Here is a 21,191-nt window from a genome sequence, read left to right as displayed (position 1 = left end):
TTTCTGTTCTTAATCCAGCTGAGATCTCCTGCTCCCCTAAGCTTTCTTTCCCTCAAATCTTGCCCTTCATTACTCCCACTGTCGTCCAGGTTGTTCATGTAGATCTCATCCATTTCTCTGTCATCGGGTGATCCCTGGGTCTTTCCTAGGGTCCTGTTTTCTAGGTAGCCACCCTGGAGTTGTGTAGCAGTCTAGTCTAGTCATCTTTGTTTTATATCTAGTATCCTCCTATGAGTGAGTACATACCATGTTTGTCCTTCTGAGTCTGGGTTACCTCACTCAGGATGATTTTTTCTAGATCCATCCATTTGCCTGCAAACCTCATGATGTCATTGTTTTTCTCTGCTGAATAGTACTCCATTGTGTACATGTACCATATTTTCTTTATCCATTCTTCACCTGAAGGGCATCTAGGTTGTTTCCAGGTTCTGGCTATTACAAACAATGCTGATATGAACACAGCTGAGCAAATGCCCTTGTGGTATGATTGAGCATTCCTTGGGTATATGCACAAAAATGCTACAGCTGGGTCTTGGGAGAGATGGATTCCCAATTTTCTAAGGAAGCACCATATTGATTTCCAAACTGGCTATACAAGCTTGCATTCCCACCAGCTGTGGAGGAAGTTCCCCTTGCTCCATATCCTCTCCAGCATAAGCTGTCTTCTGTGTTTTTGATCTTAGCCACTCTGACATGTGTAAGGTGTATCTCAGAGTCGTTTTGATTTGCATTTCCCTCTAATTAGGGATGTTGCAATTCCTTAAATGTCTTTCAGCCATTTGAACTACCTCTGTTGAGAATTATCTGTTTAGTTCTATACCCCATTTCTTGATTGGACTGTTGGGAATTTGATGTCTAATTTCTTGAGTTCTTTTTATATTCTGGATCTCAGTCCTCTGTCAGATGTGGGGTTGGTGAAGACCTTTTCCCATTCTGTAGGCTGTCGCTTTGTCTTGTTGACCGTGTCCTTTGCTCTACAAAGTTTCTCAGTTTCAAAAGGTCCCATTGATTGATTGTTTCTCTCAGTGTCTGTGCTACTGGTGTTATATTTAGAAAGTGATCTCCGGTGCCACTGCGTTCAAGAGTACTTCCTACTTTCTCTCCTATCAGGTTCAGAATAACTGGATTTATGTTGAGGTCTTTGATCCACTTAGACCTAAGTTTTGTGCACGGTGACAGATATGGATCTATTTGCAGCCTTCTACACATTGACATCCAGTTATGCCAGCACCATTTGTTGAAGATGCTTTCTTTTTTCCATTGTACATTTTTGGCTTCTTTGTCAAAAAATTATATGTGCATAGGTGTGCGGGTTAATGTCAGGGTCTTCAATTCAATTCCATTGGTGCACATGTCGGGTTTTATGCCAGTACCAAGCTGTTTTTATTACAGTCGCTCTATAGTAGAGCTTGAGGTCGGGGATGGTGATGCCTCCAGAGGTTGTTTTATTGTACAGGATTCTTTTGGCTATCCTGGGTTTTCTGTTTTTCCATATGAAGTTTAGTAATATTCTTTCCAGATCTGTGAAGAATTGTGTTGGTAATTTGATGGGGATTGCGTTGAATCTTTAGATTGCTGTTGGTAAGATTGCCATTTTTACTATGTTAATCCTGCCTATCCATGAACAGGGGAGATCTTTCTATTTTTCTGATATCTTCTTCAATTTCTTTTTTCAGGGACTTAAAGTTCTTGTCATCTAGGTCCTTCACATGCTTAGTTAGAGTAACCCCAAGGTATTTTATATCATTTGTGGCTATTGTAAAGGGTGATGTATCTCTGATTTCCTTCTGAGCCTGTTTGTCTATTGTATATAGGAGGGCTACTGATTTTTTTGAGTTGATCTTGTATCCTGCTATGTTGCTGAAGGTTTTTATTAGGTGTATCAGTCTCTTGGGTGAATTTTTGGGTCACTCATCTATACTATCATTTCATCTGCAAATAGGGAAAACTTGACTTCTTCCTTTCCAATTTGTATCCCCTTAATCTCCTTATGTTTTCTCATAGCTCTGGCTAGAACTTCAAGTACTATATTGAATAAGTATGGGGAGAGGGGACAGCCTTGCATTGTTCCTGATTTTAGTGGTATTGCTTTGAGTTTCTCTCCATTTAATTTGATGTTGGCTGTTGGCTTGCTGTAGATTGCCTTTATTATGTTTAGGTATGTTCCCTGTATTCCTGATTGCTCCAATCCCTTTATCATGAAGGGGTGTTGGATTTTGTCAAATGCCTTTTCTGCATCTAGTGAGATGATCATGTAGTTTTTTCTTTGAGTTTGTTTATATGGTGTATTACATTGACGGGACTTTCGTATGTTGAACCACCCTTGCATCCCTGGGATGAAGCCTAGTGGATAATTGTTTTGATGTGTTCTTGGAGTCTCTTCGTCAGAATTTTATTGAGTATTATTGCATCAATGTTCATGAGGGAGATCGGTCTGTAGTTCTCTTTCTTTGTTGCATCTTTGTTTGGTTTAGGAATCAGGGTAATTGTAGCCTCATAGAAGGAGTTTGGTAATATTTCTTCTGCTTCTATTGTGTGGAACAATTTAAAGAGTATTGGTATTAAGTCTTCTTTGAAGATCTGGTAGAATTCTGCACTGAAACCATCTGATCCAGGGCTTTTTTTCGGTTGGGAGACTTTTAATGACTGATTCTATTTCCTTAGGGGTTATTTTACTATTTAAATGGTTTACCTGGTCTTGATTTAACTTATGTATGTGGTACCTATCCAGAAAATTATCCATATCTTTTAGAATTTCTGGTTTTGTGGAGTAGAGGTTTTTGAAGTATGACTGCATCATTCTCTGGATTTCCTCATTGTCTGTTGTTATGTCCCCCTTTTCATTTCTGATTTTGTTAATTTGGATGCTCTCTCTGAGTCTTTTGGTTAGTTTGGATAAGGGCTTGTCCATCTTGTTGTTCTTCTCAAAGAACCAACTCTTTGTTTCATTAATCCTTTGTATTGTTCTCTTTATTTCTATTTTGTTGATTTCAGCTCTGAATTTGATAATTTCCTGGCATCTGTTCCTCCTGGGATACTTTGCTTCTTCCTGTTCAAGGGCTTTCAGGTGTGCTATCAAGTTATTAGCGTGAGATTTCTCCAGCTTCTTTATGTGGGCATTCAGCGCTATGAATTTCCCTCTTAGCACTGCTTTCATAGTGTCCCATAAGTGTGGGTGTGTGGTGTATTCATTTTTCATTGATCTCTAGGAAGTCTTTAATTTCTTTCTTTATTTCTTCCTTAACCCATTGGTGATTCAGTTGAGCATTATTCAGTTTCCATGAGATTGTAGGATTTCTGTAGTTTTTCTGTTGTTGAAATCTAACTTTAAACCATGGTGGTCTGATAGAACACAGGAGGTTATTCCAATTGTTTTGTATCTGTTGAGATTTGCTTTGTGGCCAAGTATGTGGTCCATTTTAGAGGAGGTTCCATGGGGTGCTGAGAAGAAGGTATATTCTTTTTTGTTCGGGTGGAATGTTCTGTAGATATCGATTGAGTCCATTTGAGCCATAACATCAGTTAAGTCCATTATGTCTCTGTTAAGTTTCAATATGGCCAATCTGTCCAGAGGTGAAAGTGGGGTGTTGAAGTCTCCCACTATTAATGTGTGGGGTTTTATATGTGATTTAAGCTTTAGTAATGTTTCTTTTACATATGTGGGTGCCTTTGTGTTTGGGGCATAAATGTTCAGAATTGAGACTTCATCTTGGTGGATCTTTCCTGGGATGAGTATGTAATGTCCTTCATCATCTGTTTTGATTGATTTTAGTTTGAAGTCTATTTTGCTGGATATTAGGATGGCTACACCAGCTTGCTTCTTAAGACCATTTGATTGTAAAGTCTTTTCCCAGCCTTTTATTCTTAGGAGGTGTCTGTCTTTGAATTTGAGGTGTGTTTCTTGTATGCAGCAGAAAGATGGGTCCTGCTTTCGTATCCATTCTGTTAGTCTGTGTCTTTTTATAGGTGAATTAAGTCCATTGATATTAAGGGATATTAATGACCAGTGATTGTTCGTTCCTGTTATTATTTGTATTTTTTGGTGGTAGTGTGTGTGTACTTCTCTTCTTTGGGGTTTACTGCTGTGGTGTTATCTATTGCCTGTGTTTTCATGGGTGTTTCTGCCTTCCTTAGGTTGGAATTTCCTTCTAGTGCTTTCTGTAGGGCTGGGTTTGTGGATAAGTATTGTTTAAATCTGGTTTTGTCTTGGAAGGTCTTGTTCACTCCATCTATGATGATTGAAAGTTTTCCTGGGTATATTAGTCTAGGCTGGCATCCATGTTCTCTTATTGTCTGCATTATATCTGTCCACTTCCTTCTGGCTCTCAAAATTCTCCACTGAGAATTCAGGTGTTATTCCTATCGGCTTGCTTTTATAAGTCACTTGGCCTTTTTCCTTTGCTGCCCTTAATATTCTTTCTTTATTATGTATGTTTAGTTGTTTAATTATTATGTGGTGAGGGTACTTTTTTGGGGGGGTCTAGTCTGTTTGGTGTTCTATAGGCTTCTTGTATCTTCATATGCATTTCGTTCTTTAAGTTGGGAAAGTTTTCTTCTATGATCTTGTTAAATACATTTTCTGTGCCTTTGAGTTGGTATTCTTCTCCTTCCTCTATCCCTATTATTCATAGGTTTGGTCTTTTCATGGTGTCCCAAATTTCTTGGACATTTTGGGTCATGACTTTGTTGGTTTTAGTGTTTTCTTTGACTGATGAATCTATTTCTTCTAATGTATCTTCAACACCAGAGATCCTCTCTTCCATCTCTTGCATTCTGTTGCTTATACTTGCATCTGAAGTATTTTCTATTTCCAGCATTCCTTCTGCTAGTGTCTTCATTTTTTCTATTTCCCTCTTCAGGTCTTGGATTGTCTCCCTTGCTTTTTCCTGATTTTCTTTCAAGAACTTATTGTTTTCTTCTGCTTTAATTGTCCTTTCCTCTAGTTTTTAATAGCGTTCTTCCCATTTTTTGTTTGTCTGTTCCTCTACTTTATTTTTGATTTCTTCTATATAAGGCTCTAGCCTCTTCATGATGTTACTTATAAGGTTGTTTTCTTCTTCTTCTTCTTCTTCTTCCATTCCGTGATGTTCAGGTCTAGCTGTTGGAGAAGGGCTAGGTTCTGGTGATGCTGTATTGCTCTTTATTTTGTTGTATGTACTTCTGCTTTGACGTTTGTCCATCTCCTCTTGGGTTCGTTCTTGGTCTTATCAGTGTACTTGGTCCAGAGAGAGCTGACAGATTTAGGGAGCCTCTCTCTGGTCCAGATGGACGCTCTGGGCAAGATTGGAGCGCTGGTCCAGATGAGAATGCTGACTGGATAGGACCTGGGGGGCTGGACTCTGAGTCTCAGGAAGTCCCTGGGGTCTCCTTATTTTGTCCAGATGGGAGACTGTGGAGACTGCAGTGTCTGCCTGCAGTCTTGTTAAAGGGGAGCCTTCCCGCAGAGCCCGCCTATTGGCCGGAAACTGGGGCCATGTTGAGCAGTTCCTCCTGGGATGGCCTGTGTCCAGTGGTGGGACCCAGGGGCAGTTGCCTCTCTGGTTATAACCCCAGGCACTCACCTCTTGCAAATAGGGCAAAGTGACTTCTCTCTCAATTCAGAAAAGACAGCAAACAGGTAGTTGATTCCTGGTTAGAAAGGTAACTTGTGTGAGGGGGTATAGTATTTCCTGAATACTTACAAGTCCAGTTATGGAATCAGTGTTTGTTTGTTTCTCTGTACATTCATTAGTATAGACATTGTCCAGAACAAGAAAGATCCTGATTATTTCTGCAACATGGGAGACTAAAATTAGAATGTAATTACTACCAGTAGAGAGATTTTGAAAGCTCTGCTAACTAATTGTGTCTTTCTCAGTGCATGTACATGGATACAGCTTGCACTTTAAGCATTGGAGGTGGGAGAAGAAATGCCATGGATTTGTCATGTTTGTATTAAAAATACACAAAGGTTGACCATTTTAATATTGACATGATAACAGCAAAATACACTGATAGGCCACAAAGAATGGCTCGTGGTAGATTTATTGTGCATAGGAATCTGACTCCCTTTGTTAATGTTTATATCTTTAAATAATTGTATTTGAACATGGTCTACATGTGTGCAAACAAGACTAATAATATATTATTACTTGTTGTATATATGAAATCACATGTTTTAGACATAATGCACTTTCAATTTTAGATTCTTGATTCTATGACTTGCAATAATCTGTTATTTTCTCCTCTTTTTCTCAATTTTTGGACAGGGAGCTTCTCTCTTGTTGATGCTGAAAACTTACCTTAGTGAAGATGTGTTTCAGCATGCTATCATTCTTTATCTACATAATCACAGTTATGCATCCATTCAAAACGATGATCTCTGGGACAGCTTTAATGAGGTAAGTAACCTGGATAATTCAATCCTGTCTACAAACTATAAGGTCCTCTGCTTATATTTCTATCACACATATAAATGGTACCAATGATAGTTATTTAAGAAAGAGAAGATAGAGCTTAGCATATATATATTTATTATTAAAGTCAAGAAATGAAAATACTGTTTATTGTTGGGAAAAAAAAAAGGTGATCTGGCCATGGATAGCCGTAATTGTTCTGTACGATAATCTCCATTCCTTTTGTTGGTTGGATAAGGAAAATTTTTTTCTCAATATTAATGAATACTACATATTTCTGATACTTGATTTTTTTGCAAAAACTTATTTTCCTATATCTTTTCTAGTTTTTCTACCTTCAGTTAATGGTGCTATATGGAGCCTTACGAAGCTCTTGAGTTGGGGGCCCAGATCCCTCTCAGATGATGATAAATCACAAAATGACTACCCTGAGTTAAATACTGCCCTTGAGTTGTTTGTCTCTTTGGATTGTGTTACACTTCCATTGTCTAACAAGCAGTGTAATTAGATAAAAGTTATTCTTCAGAGCAGTGTGTGAACCTAGCTTGCCTATATACCTATGTTAGCTGCACAAATCCTCATAGGTTTCTGGGTTTATTATTCTGATCTAAATTGGTGGTTCTTTGTGTTCTTCAAGATCACAGATATATCTGAGAATCTGATAAAAGTTCTTGTCATTTGCCTCAGAAAACCACATACATGCAGGAAGACATCACACATAGTTTTGGAGTCTTCTGGATGCTGAGCCAGGAGCCATTGCTTTGCATGTGTCTCCTTTACTCTTGCTTTGCCCATTCTGAATGGTGGTATTTCCAGTATTAACTTTCTGCCTAGAAGATAGAACTTCCCTACTAAGTTCTGTTTGAGAGAAGGAATTAATTCTTATTACCTAACACTTGCTTCTGTATTATTATTTCCCCAATCATATGTTGGCATTTCAGTTGAGAGTGATCATTTACTTGGTTCCCATTCATATATATTGTGACATTTGGAACATATCGCTCACTGCAAATAATGATGTTGTCCCATCCCAGCCTAGTTCCTAAGATTCTCATTTTTTTCAACCTCCATATTAAACTTGTACATTAGTCTCTTCTTTAAAGTTATCAAAATACCTTGCTTTTCTTCCCAGCCTCTAGTCCTGAAATAAATAAGTCAGAGCCATGAGAAAGATAAGATTAATACCTCTATGAAATTGGGGAACATTGTCCCATACGTTTGTATTTTAAGCAGCCATATAGTAGAGCCTTCCTTAATGATGTAATAATGCAGGTTTTATGATGTTATGGAGGCTTGAATTTACATATATGTGTAATCCAGAAAAGTAAGCTGAATCATAAACTTAATCTTCTTGCTTTAAAGAGACCATTTTTTGTAAACCACTTCTTGATCACTGATACCTGATGTCTTGGATGTAGTGAGCCTTAGAGGGTCTAATAGCCCGAGACATCAGATTTTAGATTTTGCAGAAAAGTTAATGTATTTTTGGGAAATAAGTTCTATGATCATCAAAGAGTTTACTGTCATTCGCTAAGAGCCTTGGTTAAGGGACTAGAGTTTTCTGCAGCTTCCACTGACATAACTTTCCAGCTCTCGCCCAAGACTGGGTCTTTAAAAGATAGACACTGGACTGCAGGCAGACCCTGCAGTCTCCACACCCTGCCCCCGCACCCATTTTCCCTGAGACCCCAGCCACTTCCTGAGAATCAGACCAGTCTTACCAAAAGCAATCTAAAGATTCAAATCCCCATCAAATTACCAACGCAATTCTTCACAGATCTGGAAAGAATAATACTCAACTTCATATGGAAAAACAAAAAACTCAGGATAGCCAAAAGAATCCTGTACAATAAAACAACCTCTGGAGGCATCACCATCCCCGACCTCAAGCTCTACTATAGAGCGACCATAGTGAAAACAGCTTGGTACTGGCATAAAACCCGACATGTGCACCAATGGAATTGAATTGAAGACCCTGACATTAACCCGCACACCTATGCACACATAATTTTTTGACAAAGAAGCCAAAAATGTACAATGGAAAAAAGAAAGCATCTTCAACAAATGGTGCTGGCATAACTGGATGTCAATGTGTAGAAGGCTGCAAATAGATCCATATCTGTCACCGTGCACAAAACTTAGGTCCAAGTGGATCAAAGACCTCAACATAAATCCAGTTATTCTGAACCTGATAGAAGAGAAAGTAGGAAGTACTCTTGAACGCAGTGGCACCGGAGATCACTTTCTAAATATAACACCAGTAGCACAGACACTGAGAGAAACAATCAATCAATGGGACCTTTTGAAACTGAGAAACTTTGTAGAGCAAAGGACACGGTCAACAAGACAAAGCGACAGCCTACAGAATGGGAAAAGGTCTTCACCAACCCCACATCTGACACAGGACTGAGATCCAGAATATAAAAAGAACTCAAGAAATTAGACATCAAATTCCCAACAGTCCAATCAAGAAATGGGGTATAGAACTAAACAGATAATTCTCAACAGAGGTAGTTCAAATGGCTGAAAGACATTTAAGGAATTGCAACATCCCTAATTAGAGGGAAATGCAAATCAAAACGACTCTGAGATACACCTTACACATGTCAGAGTGGCTAAGATCAAAAACACAGAAGACAGCTTATGCTGGAGAGGATATGGAGCAAGGGGAACTTCCTCCACAGCTGGTGGGAATGCAAGCTTGTATAGCCAGTTTGGAAATCAATATGGTGCTTCCTTAGAAAATTGGGAATCCATCTCCTCCTAGACCCAGCTGTAGCATTTTTGTGCATATACCCAAGGAATGCTCAATCATACCACAAGGGCATTTTCTCAGCTGTGTTCATATCAGCATTGTTTGTAATAGCCAGAACCTGGAAACAACCTGGATAGATGCCCTTCAGGTGAAGAATGGATAAAGAAAATATGGTACATGTACACAATGGAGTACTACTCAGCAGAGAAAAACAATGACATCATGAGGTTTGCAGGCAAATGGGTGGATCTAGAAAAAATCATCCTGAGTGAGGTAACCCAGACTCAGAAGGACAAACATGGTATGTACTCACTCATAGGAGGATATTAGATGTAAAACAAAGATGACTAGACTGCTACACAACTCCAGGGAGGCTACCTAGAAAACAGGACCCTAGGAAAGACCCAGGGATCACCCGATGACAGAGAAATGGATGAGATCTACATGAACAACCTGGACGACAGTGGGAGTAATGAAGGGCAAGATTTGAGGGAAAGAAAGCTTAGGGGAGCAGGAGATCTCAGCTGGATTAAGAACAGAAAGGGAGAACGAGGAATAACAGACCATGATAAATGAAGACCACATGAGAACAGGAGTGGGCAGAGTGCTAGAGAGGTCCCCAGAAATCCACAATGATACATCCTCTGTAGACCGCTGGCAATTGTCGTGAGAAAGCCTGATATGACCTAGTCTTGTGATCAGATGGCCAAACACCCTAACAGTCGTGCTGGAACTCTCATCCAATAACTGATGGAAGTGGATGCAGAGATCATCAGCCAGGCCCCAGGTGGAGCTCCAGGTATCCAATTGTCGAGAAAGAGGAGGGACTATAAGAGAGTGAGTTGTTGAGACCAAGATTGGAAAAAGCACAGGGACAAATAGCCAAACGAATGGAAGCCCATGTTTTATGAACCAAAGGCTGTGGAGCCCCCAGCTGGATCAGGCCCTCTGGATAAGTGAGACAACTGAATAGCTTGAACTGTTTGGGAGGCATCCAGGCTGTGGGACCCAGACCTGTCCTTAGTGCATGAGCTGGCTGTTTGGAACCTGGGGCTTACAACAGGGACATTTTGCTCAGCCTGGAAGGAGGGGACTGGATCTGCCTGTACTGAATCCACCAGGTTTAAATGAATCCCCTGGGAGTCTTGGCAACTGGAGGAGATGGAAATGGAGGGGAGGGCATGGACATAAAGTGGGTGCGGGAGGGGGAGGACATGGGAACCCATGGCTGATGTGTAAAATTAAAACACTAATATAATAATAATAAAAAAAAGAATAAATAAAAAAAAGTAAAAGATAGACACTGAAAAAGCAGAGTAGGAGAATAAAGAGGGGTATGGACTTGCTTCTTCTCAAGATTGAGTTGCATTGCTTCTATCCTATAATACTTCTCACTAGTTGTGTCTTTGAAGTGGTAATGCTGTGGGTTGAAAGTGCACTTACATCTTCTATGAATCCATAGTACTAATGTTAAACTCTACTTGTTGTTAGCATACCTGCTGCTTTTCAGAATGGTACTCTTAATGCCTTATGTAACACTCATTTATATTCTAAGGTAGTTTGTTTTACTTTGCTTGATGAAAAATGTAAACTCAACTCAGCATCAATTCTGTGTGATCTTCATGGAGTACATTAGGGAAAGAGGAAAAGACACAGGCAAATCAAACTAAAACTTTTAAACTAATTTTATCATTAAGCAAAATTAATTCTTGTTAATTGACTAGGTCACAAACAAAACACTAGATGTAAAGAAAATGATGAAAACCTGGACCCTACAGAAAGGATTCCCATTGGTGACTGTCCAGAGGAAGGGGACCCAGCTCCTTCTACAACAAGAAAGATTTTTTCTAAGCATGCAAGCAGAAATTCAGGCTGCAGATACCAGGTATCATCCTTCTTCCTTCCCAGCCCATGTCATTTCCACCTTCAGGTATAGGGATTTTAGATGTTTTATAACCATCGTTCTTGTGAAACCTGATGAGGTCTTTCCTCTCTAGAAGGAGTTTGGAAACTTTCGGTTGCTATCACAAACCAAGTCCTGAATAACTAACTGAAATATTAGGAAGAGAACTAACTAACTCTCCAATGTTTTACTTTTGCAGCTACCTTTGGCATATTCCAATATCCTATGTCACTGATGGAAGAAACTATTCAGAATATCGATCAGTTTCACTACTGGACAAGAAATCAGGTGTGACAATAGTTAATACCTTTCTAATAAAAAAAATTCTATTAATGCAATTTTAAAAGTTGGACCATAAGGCAAATAATAGATTACATTTCCAGTGTGTTCATTCTCTAATCTAGTGTCATAAATAATTAACATTTGACTACAATAAGACTAACTCTTTATATGTATAGAATTGGCTTTTAGATGTAAGAAATTGTAGAGACTATCTTGGCAATGTTTTATTTTTAGGTCCTGGGTAAATATTTTATGTTTTAAAATAAGTAAAAGAACCAGAGCACTTACTTAAAGTGTTGTTATCTACTTTCAAGGGCTAGCCTGGGGCCAGTGCATTTTAACAAGCATTTCATAGATTATTTATATGCATAATAAAGGTTGATTTATGACCTAGCTTTATAGTAAATGCTTTTTGAACATATCGTGTAGACATGTATGTAGTTGGACTTTCTTTTGACCACAAGCTCCCAAATAATGACACTGAGACTTCTTATTAATTATGAAAGCTTAGCCTTAGCTTAGGCTTGTTCCCAACAAACTCTTAACACTTAAATTAACCTGTTTATATTAATCTATGCCCTGCCACATGGCTCGTGACTTCTACTCAGTAAAGTACGTCCAACTTCCTCTGTGTTTCCTGGCAAATATTCTGGCTCTCAGATTCTCCCCTCCTCTGCAGTTTCTCTCTCTTCCTGGAAGTCCTATGTATCCTCTCCTACCTAGGTATTGGACATTCAGCTCTTTATCAAACCAATCAGAAGATGCCTTAGCAGAGACACATCTTCACAGTGTACAAAAAGATTATCCCACAAAACAAGTACAGTTTTGTTGATGAAAAATAGAACAAGGTACTTTCATTACAAGGAGATAATAAATCAATGATACAAGCTGAGTATTCCTAATTGAGTTTCATTACAACTTTCTTTCTCCCTTCCTTCCTTCCTTCCTTCCTTCCTTCCTTCCTTTATTTATTTATTCCATTCAGCTCTTTATTAAACAAGTCAGAAGGTGTCTTGGCAGAGACACATCTTCACAGTGTACAAAAAGATTATCCCACAACAGGAGAGTGATAGCACAGATGAGGTATATGCAGGTCCTAGTTTCTACCAAACTCTAAAAAGCATTCCTAGGAAGAAAACATGGGTTTCCTCTTTACCTGACTACAGCCACAGAATGGTAGATTTGTACAGCTAATCAAAATTACTTGCAACCTGATGCAACAGAAATGCTCTTATTTACATAACAAGAATTGCTTCCTGGGATATGGTACACAAATTTGTTCACTCTAACCCCAAGAGGATTCCTGTATGGTTAACCATGGAACCAAACAGTAGGTTTGGGTTCTTTTTTTTTTTTTCCCCCTTTCTATTTTAATAAAAAGAAAAAAAGGAAAAGGGTTATAACTAATGCAAGAAAAAGTATATACACAACATTCAAAATATTTCTGATTTTTAAATCAAAAATGGTTTCAGATTTCCAGGTTAAGAATGTTCTACCAGTAAAATCTGTGCAAATGGTAGAAAATGTACAATGCTCCCAGATTTGAAATACTTCTGGTCCCAGGATTTTCAGACAAGGGACAATTGTCTGTATATGTTTACCCATAAGCTGTCCATAAAAAACTATTGAAGTATAATTTCTGACCATTTGTGCAATACATCTGTGATACCTACACATATATTGTTATATTTACATCCCAAAAGAACATAAGACTGTTAGGTTCTGTGAGAATCAGCCATGAATACTTTAGATTTATGAAAAAGGAAAAGTCCTTGATTAGATTTGGGTCTGTTTTAAAATCTACAATTTTGATAGGTGAGTGAAACCCAATTGCCTGGTTCATACCATGGCTCTCCCATTTACCACTTAACTGGATTTTAGATGAGGTATTTGGCTCTGAGCCTATTCTAAAATAGGGTTGTGATAAGGATTTTTAGAGTTTATTTATATAGAGCACCTTAAATAATATCTGGCATGTGCTAAGTCCATGTTAGACAACATTACTAATGCCCTTACTAAAGAACCTTTAAGGCAAGTGTATCCACGTTACATAGACTATGGAAATAGTCTTTTAGTGTTATCATAAGTTCTCTTGTGCTTTCTTTATCATTTTTAAAATTTTTATTTTAAATCATGTACACATGATTTCCATATCTTGCCTTTAAAAGCATATATATGTTAATTGACAGTCTTTCATTTTTTATACCCATGATTCATCATTGTGTTTATTAAAAATATTCCCTAATAAAATATCAGATGTTAAGATTACCCCCCCCATTTTGTCTTTTTTTTTTCCTTTTTATCAGTGCTTCTCAAAATTGAAGATTATTACTTTTTGTATTGGGTATTGAAAACTAAGTTATTCTTCTGTATTGTATGATATCAGTGGAAGCTATCAGCTTCAATATATAAATGTGCCATTTCATTGCAGCTTTACCACACACTGCAGAAGAGTCACAGTAGCTACATGACAGTCTCACATTTCAAGCCCTGGGAGCAAGAAAGTGATTCCATCATCTCTTTGATTAATGTGTGAAAAGTGCTGCCTTCCCTGGTGAAACAGAACTCTAAACATTAGAGTTCCTAAAGGGGTACTCAAGGAAGAAGAACACCCTTCCCCTCTATGCATCCAGAAGTTTAGTGTAGGCAGAGTTTTCTCAATTAACCACAGCCACTTCCCAAATTACCACACGGAGGCTTAATATTATTTATAAATGCTCAGCTGAGGCTTGTTACTGGCTAACTCTTACACTTAAATTAACCCATGTTTCTTATCTATGCTTTGTCATGTGGTTCATGGCTTGTTACCTCATTTTCTATATGTCCTGCTTGCTCGGCAGCTGGCTGATGTCCCTCCTGACTCCGCCCTTCCTCCTCCCAGAGTCCTCTGTGTGTGGCTGTCCTGCCTATACTAGCTACCAACTGGCCTATCAGATTTTTATTAACCAATGAGAGTAATGCATATTCACAATGTACAGAATGGTTATTCCATAGCAGTATAGTCTAAATACAACAGATCATTTAAAAAGAGCCAATAAGGAAATTTGCAGTCTTCCTAATAGTATTTAATTTTTTGCTGGTATTAGAAATAGACAATAAGAGATCTGCTTCTGTTCTTTAAAAAGCTCTGTTTATATGTGAGTGTGGTACACTATATTTGAGATTCATGCTGAATAAAACAGCTCCAATTTACTTATTCCTTACACTAGTCAACTCTTTGTTACTGTAACAGAATAACAAATAATTTAAAGCGGGGAAAGATTTAGTTCACGTCACAGTTTCGCAGGTTTTAGTTCCTGGCTCTGGGAGATGGGAAGGAGAAGAAAAAAAAAGAAAAGAAAAGACTCATAGTAAAAGGGTATATACAAAAAGGAATGTAATTGTTGGATCCGAGACTGGAACTGGCCCAATTTGATATAAGCAGCATATGCTGTTAGTAACTATGTAGTTCTCTGTGGCTGTTGCTGATTTCATTTCTGCCAGCTTAGATTTAAGACTGCGTGTTGAAAATACTCTGCTCTTATTCGAAAAAGTTTGACCCTAAGGACAGTTGGATCTCCTTGGCTGCTGATACCCCAATAGTAATTTCTCTCAAATTGGTTACATTTTTTTTCTATCCTCAAAATGTAGCAGAGAAAATGACTTTAGGCTTATTTTATTTCATACATTGCTGCACTATAGGATCCTCTTTGGTTGCTTAAGTCTATAGTAGGGCTTTGGGCTTAGCTTGCTGGTTCAAGCATGTGTAATAGTTATATTCAATTAGTATCTTCGTCACCCTTTCCCATACACATTATTTTTGAATAATTGTTGTGTGTGATAACAAGGCAAAGGGGATCGTTTTTCAGTTTACACTAAAATTTTCTACCTTGTCCTTCCTACCTTTCTGTTATCTATTTTCCAAACCTAATGTCTTTAACTGTAGGAGATACTTAATTTTCACTAGAAATGTTTATGTTTCTGAAAAAGTGTATGGCCATACCAGAAATATTGCTATGAAACTAAAAGATGTATCATTGGAAGGAAAAGCAATTAGAAAGAAAAAGAAGGGGAGGTGATTTACTACCATATCTTCATGTGCTGTTATCTGGTCTATTTTCTTACTTAGTATGATAAAGAGTAAAGGAAGTGGTACAGGGAAGGGAGGGCTTTTTGCATGGAGTGCAGGTAAATTGGGTACTGTGGTAACCCCTGGAACGGACTTGATGTCATATTTTCTAACTTTCTAATGTAGTTTTTTGTTTCAGGACTTCAATATTTCTTTATAAAACAGTAGTTGATTTTCATAGCTTATTGACAAATGGTTTTTTAAAATCACAATTTGATTACTTTGTCTGGGTTTTTGCCATTTAATATTAAATTGCTCACTCTTTATTATACAATAGACTGTGAAAAATGAACTGCTAATCTGTTAATGATTATAATAAATTAAAAATATATAAAAGTCATTTCATCTCATTTACATTTGAGCTGACAACCAGTTAGGTCCCTTATGTATGAAGTGATTATTTTCTGATAACTATGGTTTTGAGGTGCTGCATCCTAGTTTACTCAGAAAGGTACTACTATGCTGTTCTTTAAATGATAATTCTCCTCTCTTCTTCTGCTGTTGGCTGTGTTGCTTATGTTCTGGCAACTTAATGACAGTAATAATTTGAAATATACTCCCAGATTCATTCCTTCACTCTACTATGTGGAGTTGGCCACATTTGTAGTATAGCATGTGCTCATCAGTGAAAGTAATCATTATTTCGCCATTTCCTAAACCTATCCAATGAAATAGTTCCCATGCTTGTCATTTATTTTTAGGTCAGTAGAGATGGGACTGTGTAGTCTTTCTTTCAGAGAGTTTGTCTTTTAAAGCTCCATAGGACATTATGGAGCTTGCTAATCCAAACAGAAAATATTGGTACTTTTGGAGTTAGATAATTATACCATTATACTCATCAGTTAAAAGCTTGTTTTCCCTAACCTGGAACCATGACTTTTTCCATCACAAATATTTTCCAGAACTCCGTACTTCTCTGGAAAAAGAAATGAATTTATTTCATCTAACATATCTTTCCCACCTGTTATTATATTAAGAATAAAACAGAAATTAATATTGAATGTCTTAATGAAAAAGGCTGACAATTCTATTAAGACATAATTAGAAACATTTCCATCTTCATAACATCCAAAATATCAGCAAAATTAGAGTAATAAAAGGAATCAGATAAATTTTAATAATTCATGCTTTTGAGCTTGACAAACTAAATAAAACTTCATGTACTAATATATCTTTCATTTTAGAATATGTTTCTAAAGCACTTTGTATAAAAATAATTCACTATACAAGTATTATTATAGGGAAAATTTTTAAATGATGTTTTAAAATAGGAGATAGGCTAGAGTAGGACAAGTCCTAAAATGGAAAGTTGGATATTTGAACATTGCATATGAAGACAATGGAAATGAAGGGGTGGGGGAAGTCTTCAAGGTAAAGATACAGGATGAACATCAATACATGTAGGACAACTGTAGGAAATACTACATTAATTAAAACAAGTATAGGAAAATAAATATACTCCACTCATTTCATTTGTTTTTAGATTAGTTTACTTTTTTATTGATAACTGGGGAGCCAGCCTCCAATCAGCACCAGGATATGTTAAAAAAAAAAAAAAAATCCACAAATACAGTGAGGGCTTAAGAAAAATTCTTATCTATCTGAGGGTTAGACTTTTTCTGAGGGGAAAATAAGGAAACACATTTTTTAATGGTAACTTTCTCTTTTATTTCATCTTGAAATAACCCTTTATTTGAAATTTTCTCTTGCTCTCTCTTCTAACTAGGTACTCATCTTTTCTCCTCTGCTCCCTCAGTACATCCTGCTCTTTACACAGCAGCTCTCTACATAGCTCAACACAGCCCCTTACATAGCTCTACCTAGCCCCCTCTCACAGCCAAACTCTGGACAATTATACGTTATATTTTCAGGGCCTGACTCATTCTCATAACATAAGATAAGTCACATAGTCTCTCTTAGGCTGGGGATGTCACACGGACTGGCCATTGAGTAGTGCTTGGCCATGCATGCAGCTCTTTCTGCAGGCAGAAAGTGCCATTGAAATTGAAGATTTAAGAATAACAGTTAGCTGAACCTTGAGTGGTAGGGAAGAAAGTCCATTACTTCAGGGGGTTATGTGTACCAAAGTTGCTTTCAAGTCTGACCTTGAATCAGCAATAAACACCTGGGATTTTGTCATTGTATATTTGTCTCCAGGGGCAATCCATTTGCTTTGAATTTGTTCAAATTAGCTGTCTTTGTGACTGAGAATACTATTACTTTCCTATGTCAGTCTGAATAATGAAAAAATATCCTAGTATTATTTTTATTCATCAAAATTATATAGCTTAAACAGAAATCATCTTCCTGATCACCCACAGCTATATGTGTGCCCAAAAGATGGAATATATACATGAGATAAACATTACAAGCAGTGGAAAAACACCCATAGTAGTTCTTAGGAAAGAAATGAAGTGGCATATGAGAAAAATTTCATACACAAGCAACCGGTTTTCAGAGTCTGTGGTCCTGTAGGCCTTGCTTGACGGGATTATCTACATCAGAAAGTTATTCATCTGGTGGGATGACACCTGAATTATCAATTGCCATATGCTGTATACTCCCACGGTCTCCAGCACTATATTTATAATTTAAAAAAGATATACTTTTAAGATCAGAAGATAATATATCATTCAGACTTTAATGTAGTTTAAAACTGTTTGTAATAACTTTAGTCATTATTTATTTTTTCATTTGGTAAGGATTTGTACCTCGCTGTATCAGCTGAGAAGTTAGAGGTGAAGGATCAGTGAGCACATAGGGCTTTTGTTCCAACAAATCATCTCAAGGTCCTTCCAAGCATGACTCTGCTGCTGTACCTACATCCTGTTGTCAACTTTTAAAAACTGTTTTTATTAGTAATTTTAAGCATATTGAAAATTCTTCAGTGTATTTTGTAGTCAGTTCCTTGTTTGCACATTCTCCTCACCCCAAAAAAATCCATAGGCATTTTTAACAGTTTTCTCAAAAAAAAAAAACAAAAACCACACACACGTATGTATATATGTGTTTTAAAAAAGTACTTGGCACTATAATGTTATTTTAACTCAACTATTTCTTAACTTCTACCTAGCAAAACCTTAAGCTTTTTCTAATGTTTATTTTGATAGCCTTTGATAGTCCTTTTCTAAAGGACTTTGTTTTTTTCTTTACTAGTGGTAAAAGACAAAAGTTGAGATGGGACCTCTTTTGTATAGTGCACACACTGTTTTAGCTGCTGCTCCACTCAGCACATCATCCCCTTACTCCCATCCCCATCCCTCTCCCATTCATATTTTCTTAAGACTTGTGTATTCTGAAGTCACTTAAAATAATGACATCTTAGACATCTTTTATTTCATGAAGCCTCTCCAGACCCTTCAGAGTAAAATATTTCTGTGTGCTTCCATGGAATGGTGTGTTTTCTTTTTCCACCAGTGACACTTATGTGATATTGTATCTAGGTGTTTTTATTAGACCATAAAAACAGGTCTCTCTGCTCTCTTTATCATTTGATCTCCAGTGCCTATCCAAGAGCTAATAATGTATAATGAATAAATAATGTTTAAATGAGTGAGCAGCAATCTTCATTAATGTGAAACATACTGTACCAGCACATAGGCATTTAGTTTCTTAAAAGAATTATGGATGTGAAAATATGCCTTGTTAACTTTGAAAAAAATGAAGCCTCCTACTATCTTCTCTCTTGTTTTAATTTTTCCTCTCTTTTAGATATCATCAATCTTACAGAACAAGTGCAGTGGGTCAAAGTCAATACAAACATGACTGGCTATTACATTGTTCACTATGCTGATGATGACTGGGGAGCTCTAATCAGTCAGTTAAAGAGAGATCCTTATGTTTTGAGTGACAAAGATCGAGCCAACCTCATAAATAATATCTTTGAACTTGCAGGGTAAAGTATGCTTGATTTAAATCATTATTGTCATTTTTTAAAGATGTTATTGCAGTAAAGAACAATTCAGAAAATAGTTTGAAATAATAAGTATATATTGACTATTGGGTTCATTTTTAGAGGATTTAGAAAATGTAAGGCATGTTCATCGCTTTCAGAGATTTTATAATGTATTTATTAGAAACATCAGCTATAAACATGTTGAATAAATAGATAGTATAAAACATGATCAACTATGAGTTCAAGAATGGATACCAACATGCAGGATATATTTTATTCAGTAAAAATATTGTAGGAATTCAAACTTCAGACTATTTCATGAGAGAATTATCTTCAAGAAGTAGTTGGCTTCTGCCTAAAGCTAATTGCTAATCTATTGGTTGAATAGCATCTCTAGTGACTGGAGCATCCTTCCTTATATGTGTGTGGCTTGCCTCCCCAGCCACCATGCACATTATAGAAGCCCAAAGCCAAAAATGGTAATAGTCTTTTGTAAAGGTATCTTTTGAATAGTTTACAAATTTAGATTGATTCTAGGTCTAGAAACGCAAAGAATACCCATCATTATTACTTTCCAATTTTGACATGTGTTTTAAATATGACATAGCATTATGTCCTTCCAGCCATTAGTGCTATACCTTCTACAAACTGCCTAGTGTGTGTGTTTGTTTGTTTGTTTGTTTGAGACAAAGATGTCATTGTGTAGCCTTGGCTGGCCTGGAACTGGCTATGTAGACCAGGTTGGCTTCAGTCTCACAGAGATCCACCTCTCTTCCTCTTGAGTGTTAGGATTAAAGGCGTGCAACACCCCACACAGCCTAACTGCTTAGTTTTTAAAAGGTACTCACTGTAAACTCACATTGGACATTGTCTCAACAAATGTGGCAGACTGACTATAGCAAGAAATAAAATTTGTCTGTTTTCTGATTTCAGATATTCTGAATCAGATACTGTTACTCTGAATCAGATACGATTCAGATACTGACTCTGAATCAAATACTGATTCAGATAGGGAGTATGCCACTCCCAATCATGTGGTAAATAGAAGTAATTAGTAAGTAAAATCAATAGTAGTTGTCTTTTCTAAGACAGTATGATGCTTTTACTGAGTCAATGGCAAATAATAGATGACTTCTGGACCCAAAAGTGAGCTGTTGTATATCTTTAAGTTAAAATACATCTTTACCTGTGAGCCACTTAAGTATAATTAGATGAGTCTAACTTTGCTTAATGTTACTGTAAACTTAAGTTTCTTGTCTGCAGAACTCACTGGCTCACTATAAAGTTTCCCTCCATGTACATAAAGTTATGTGTATCTCAGCAAATTTACATTCCCTATTCATTTATTCTTTAGCCTTGGCAAAGTGCCTCTTCGGATGGCATTTGATTTGATTGATTATCTTAGAAATGAGACCCACACTGCACCCATCACTGAAGCCCTGTTCCAGACAGGCCTCATCTATAACCTCTTGGAAAAACTAGGACACATGGACCTGGCCTCAAGATTAGTGGTAAGTCTTCCTTTTTTCATTTTTTCTTGTGGCCTATCTTTAATGCTGTTATTCACAATTCTATTCACCTCTTAACATGCCTTAAACAAACAAACAGTTATATTCCAATTTCTTTATTTTGCTAGTTGTAAAAAATCTCCACTCTGAATCAAAATGTCAACACTTACAATGAAGAGTTGGTGAAGCTTTTTTTTTTTTTTCTTTTTAAATGCCCTACAGGCTTGCCTGCAGCCAGTTCTTTGTTTTTTGGGGTTTTTGTTTGTTTGTTTGTTTGTTTGTTTGTTTTTTTAAGATTTATTTATTTATTATGTGTACAACATTCTGCCTCCATGTATGACTGCA

The 21,191-nt window shown here is 37.0% G+C and overlaps 1 protein-coding gene across 1 annotated transcript in view; it reads left to right on the top strand.

The window, feature by feature from the left end:
- The window catches only part of LOC118570282 (leucyl and cystinyl aminopeptidase), a 106,673-nt gene that overhangs the window by 72,154 nt on the left and 13,328 nt on the right, over window positions 1-21,191 (top strand). Inside the window, exons 9-13 of the mRNA XM_036168680.1 lie at window positions 6,249-6,380; window positions 10,875-11,035; window positions 11,253-11,341; window positions 19,155-19,338; window positions 20,693-20,849. Coding sequence (XP_036024573.1) covers window positions 6,249-6,380; window positions 10,875-11,035; window positions 11,253-11,341; window positions 19,155-19,338; window positions 20,693-20,849 — 723 coding nt within the window. The remainder of the gene's footprint in view (window positions 1-6,248; window positions 6,381-10,874; window positions 11,036-11,252; window positions 11,342-19,154; window positions 19,339-20,692; window positions 20,850-21,191) is intronic.

This window comes from Onychomys torridus, chromosome 19, assembly GCF_903995425.1.
Source record: "Onychomys torridus chromosome 19, mOncTor1.1, whole genome shotgun sequence".
NCBI lineage: Eukaryota > Metazoa > Chordata > Mammalia > Rodentia > Cricetidae > Onychomys > Onychomys torridus.
This window is presented reverse-complemented; position numbering and strand designations above follow the sequence as displayed.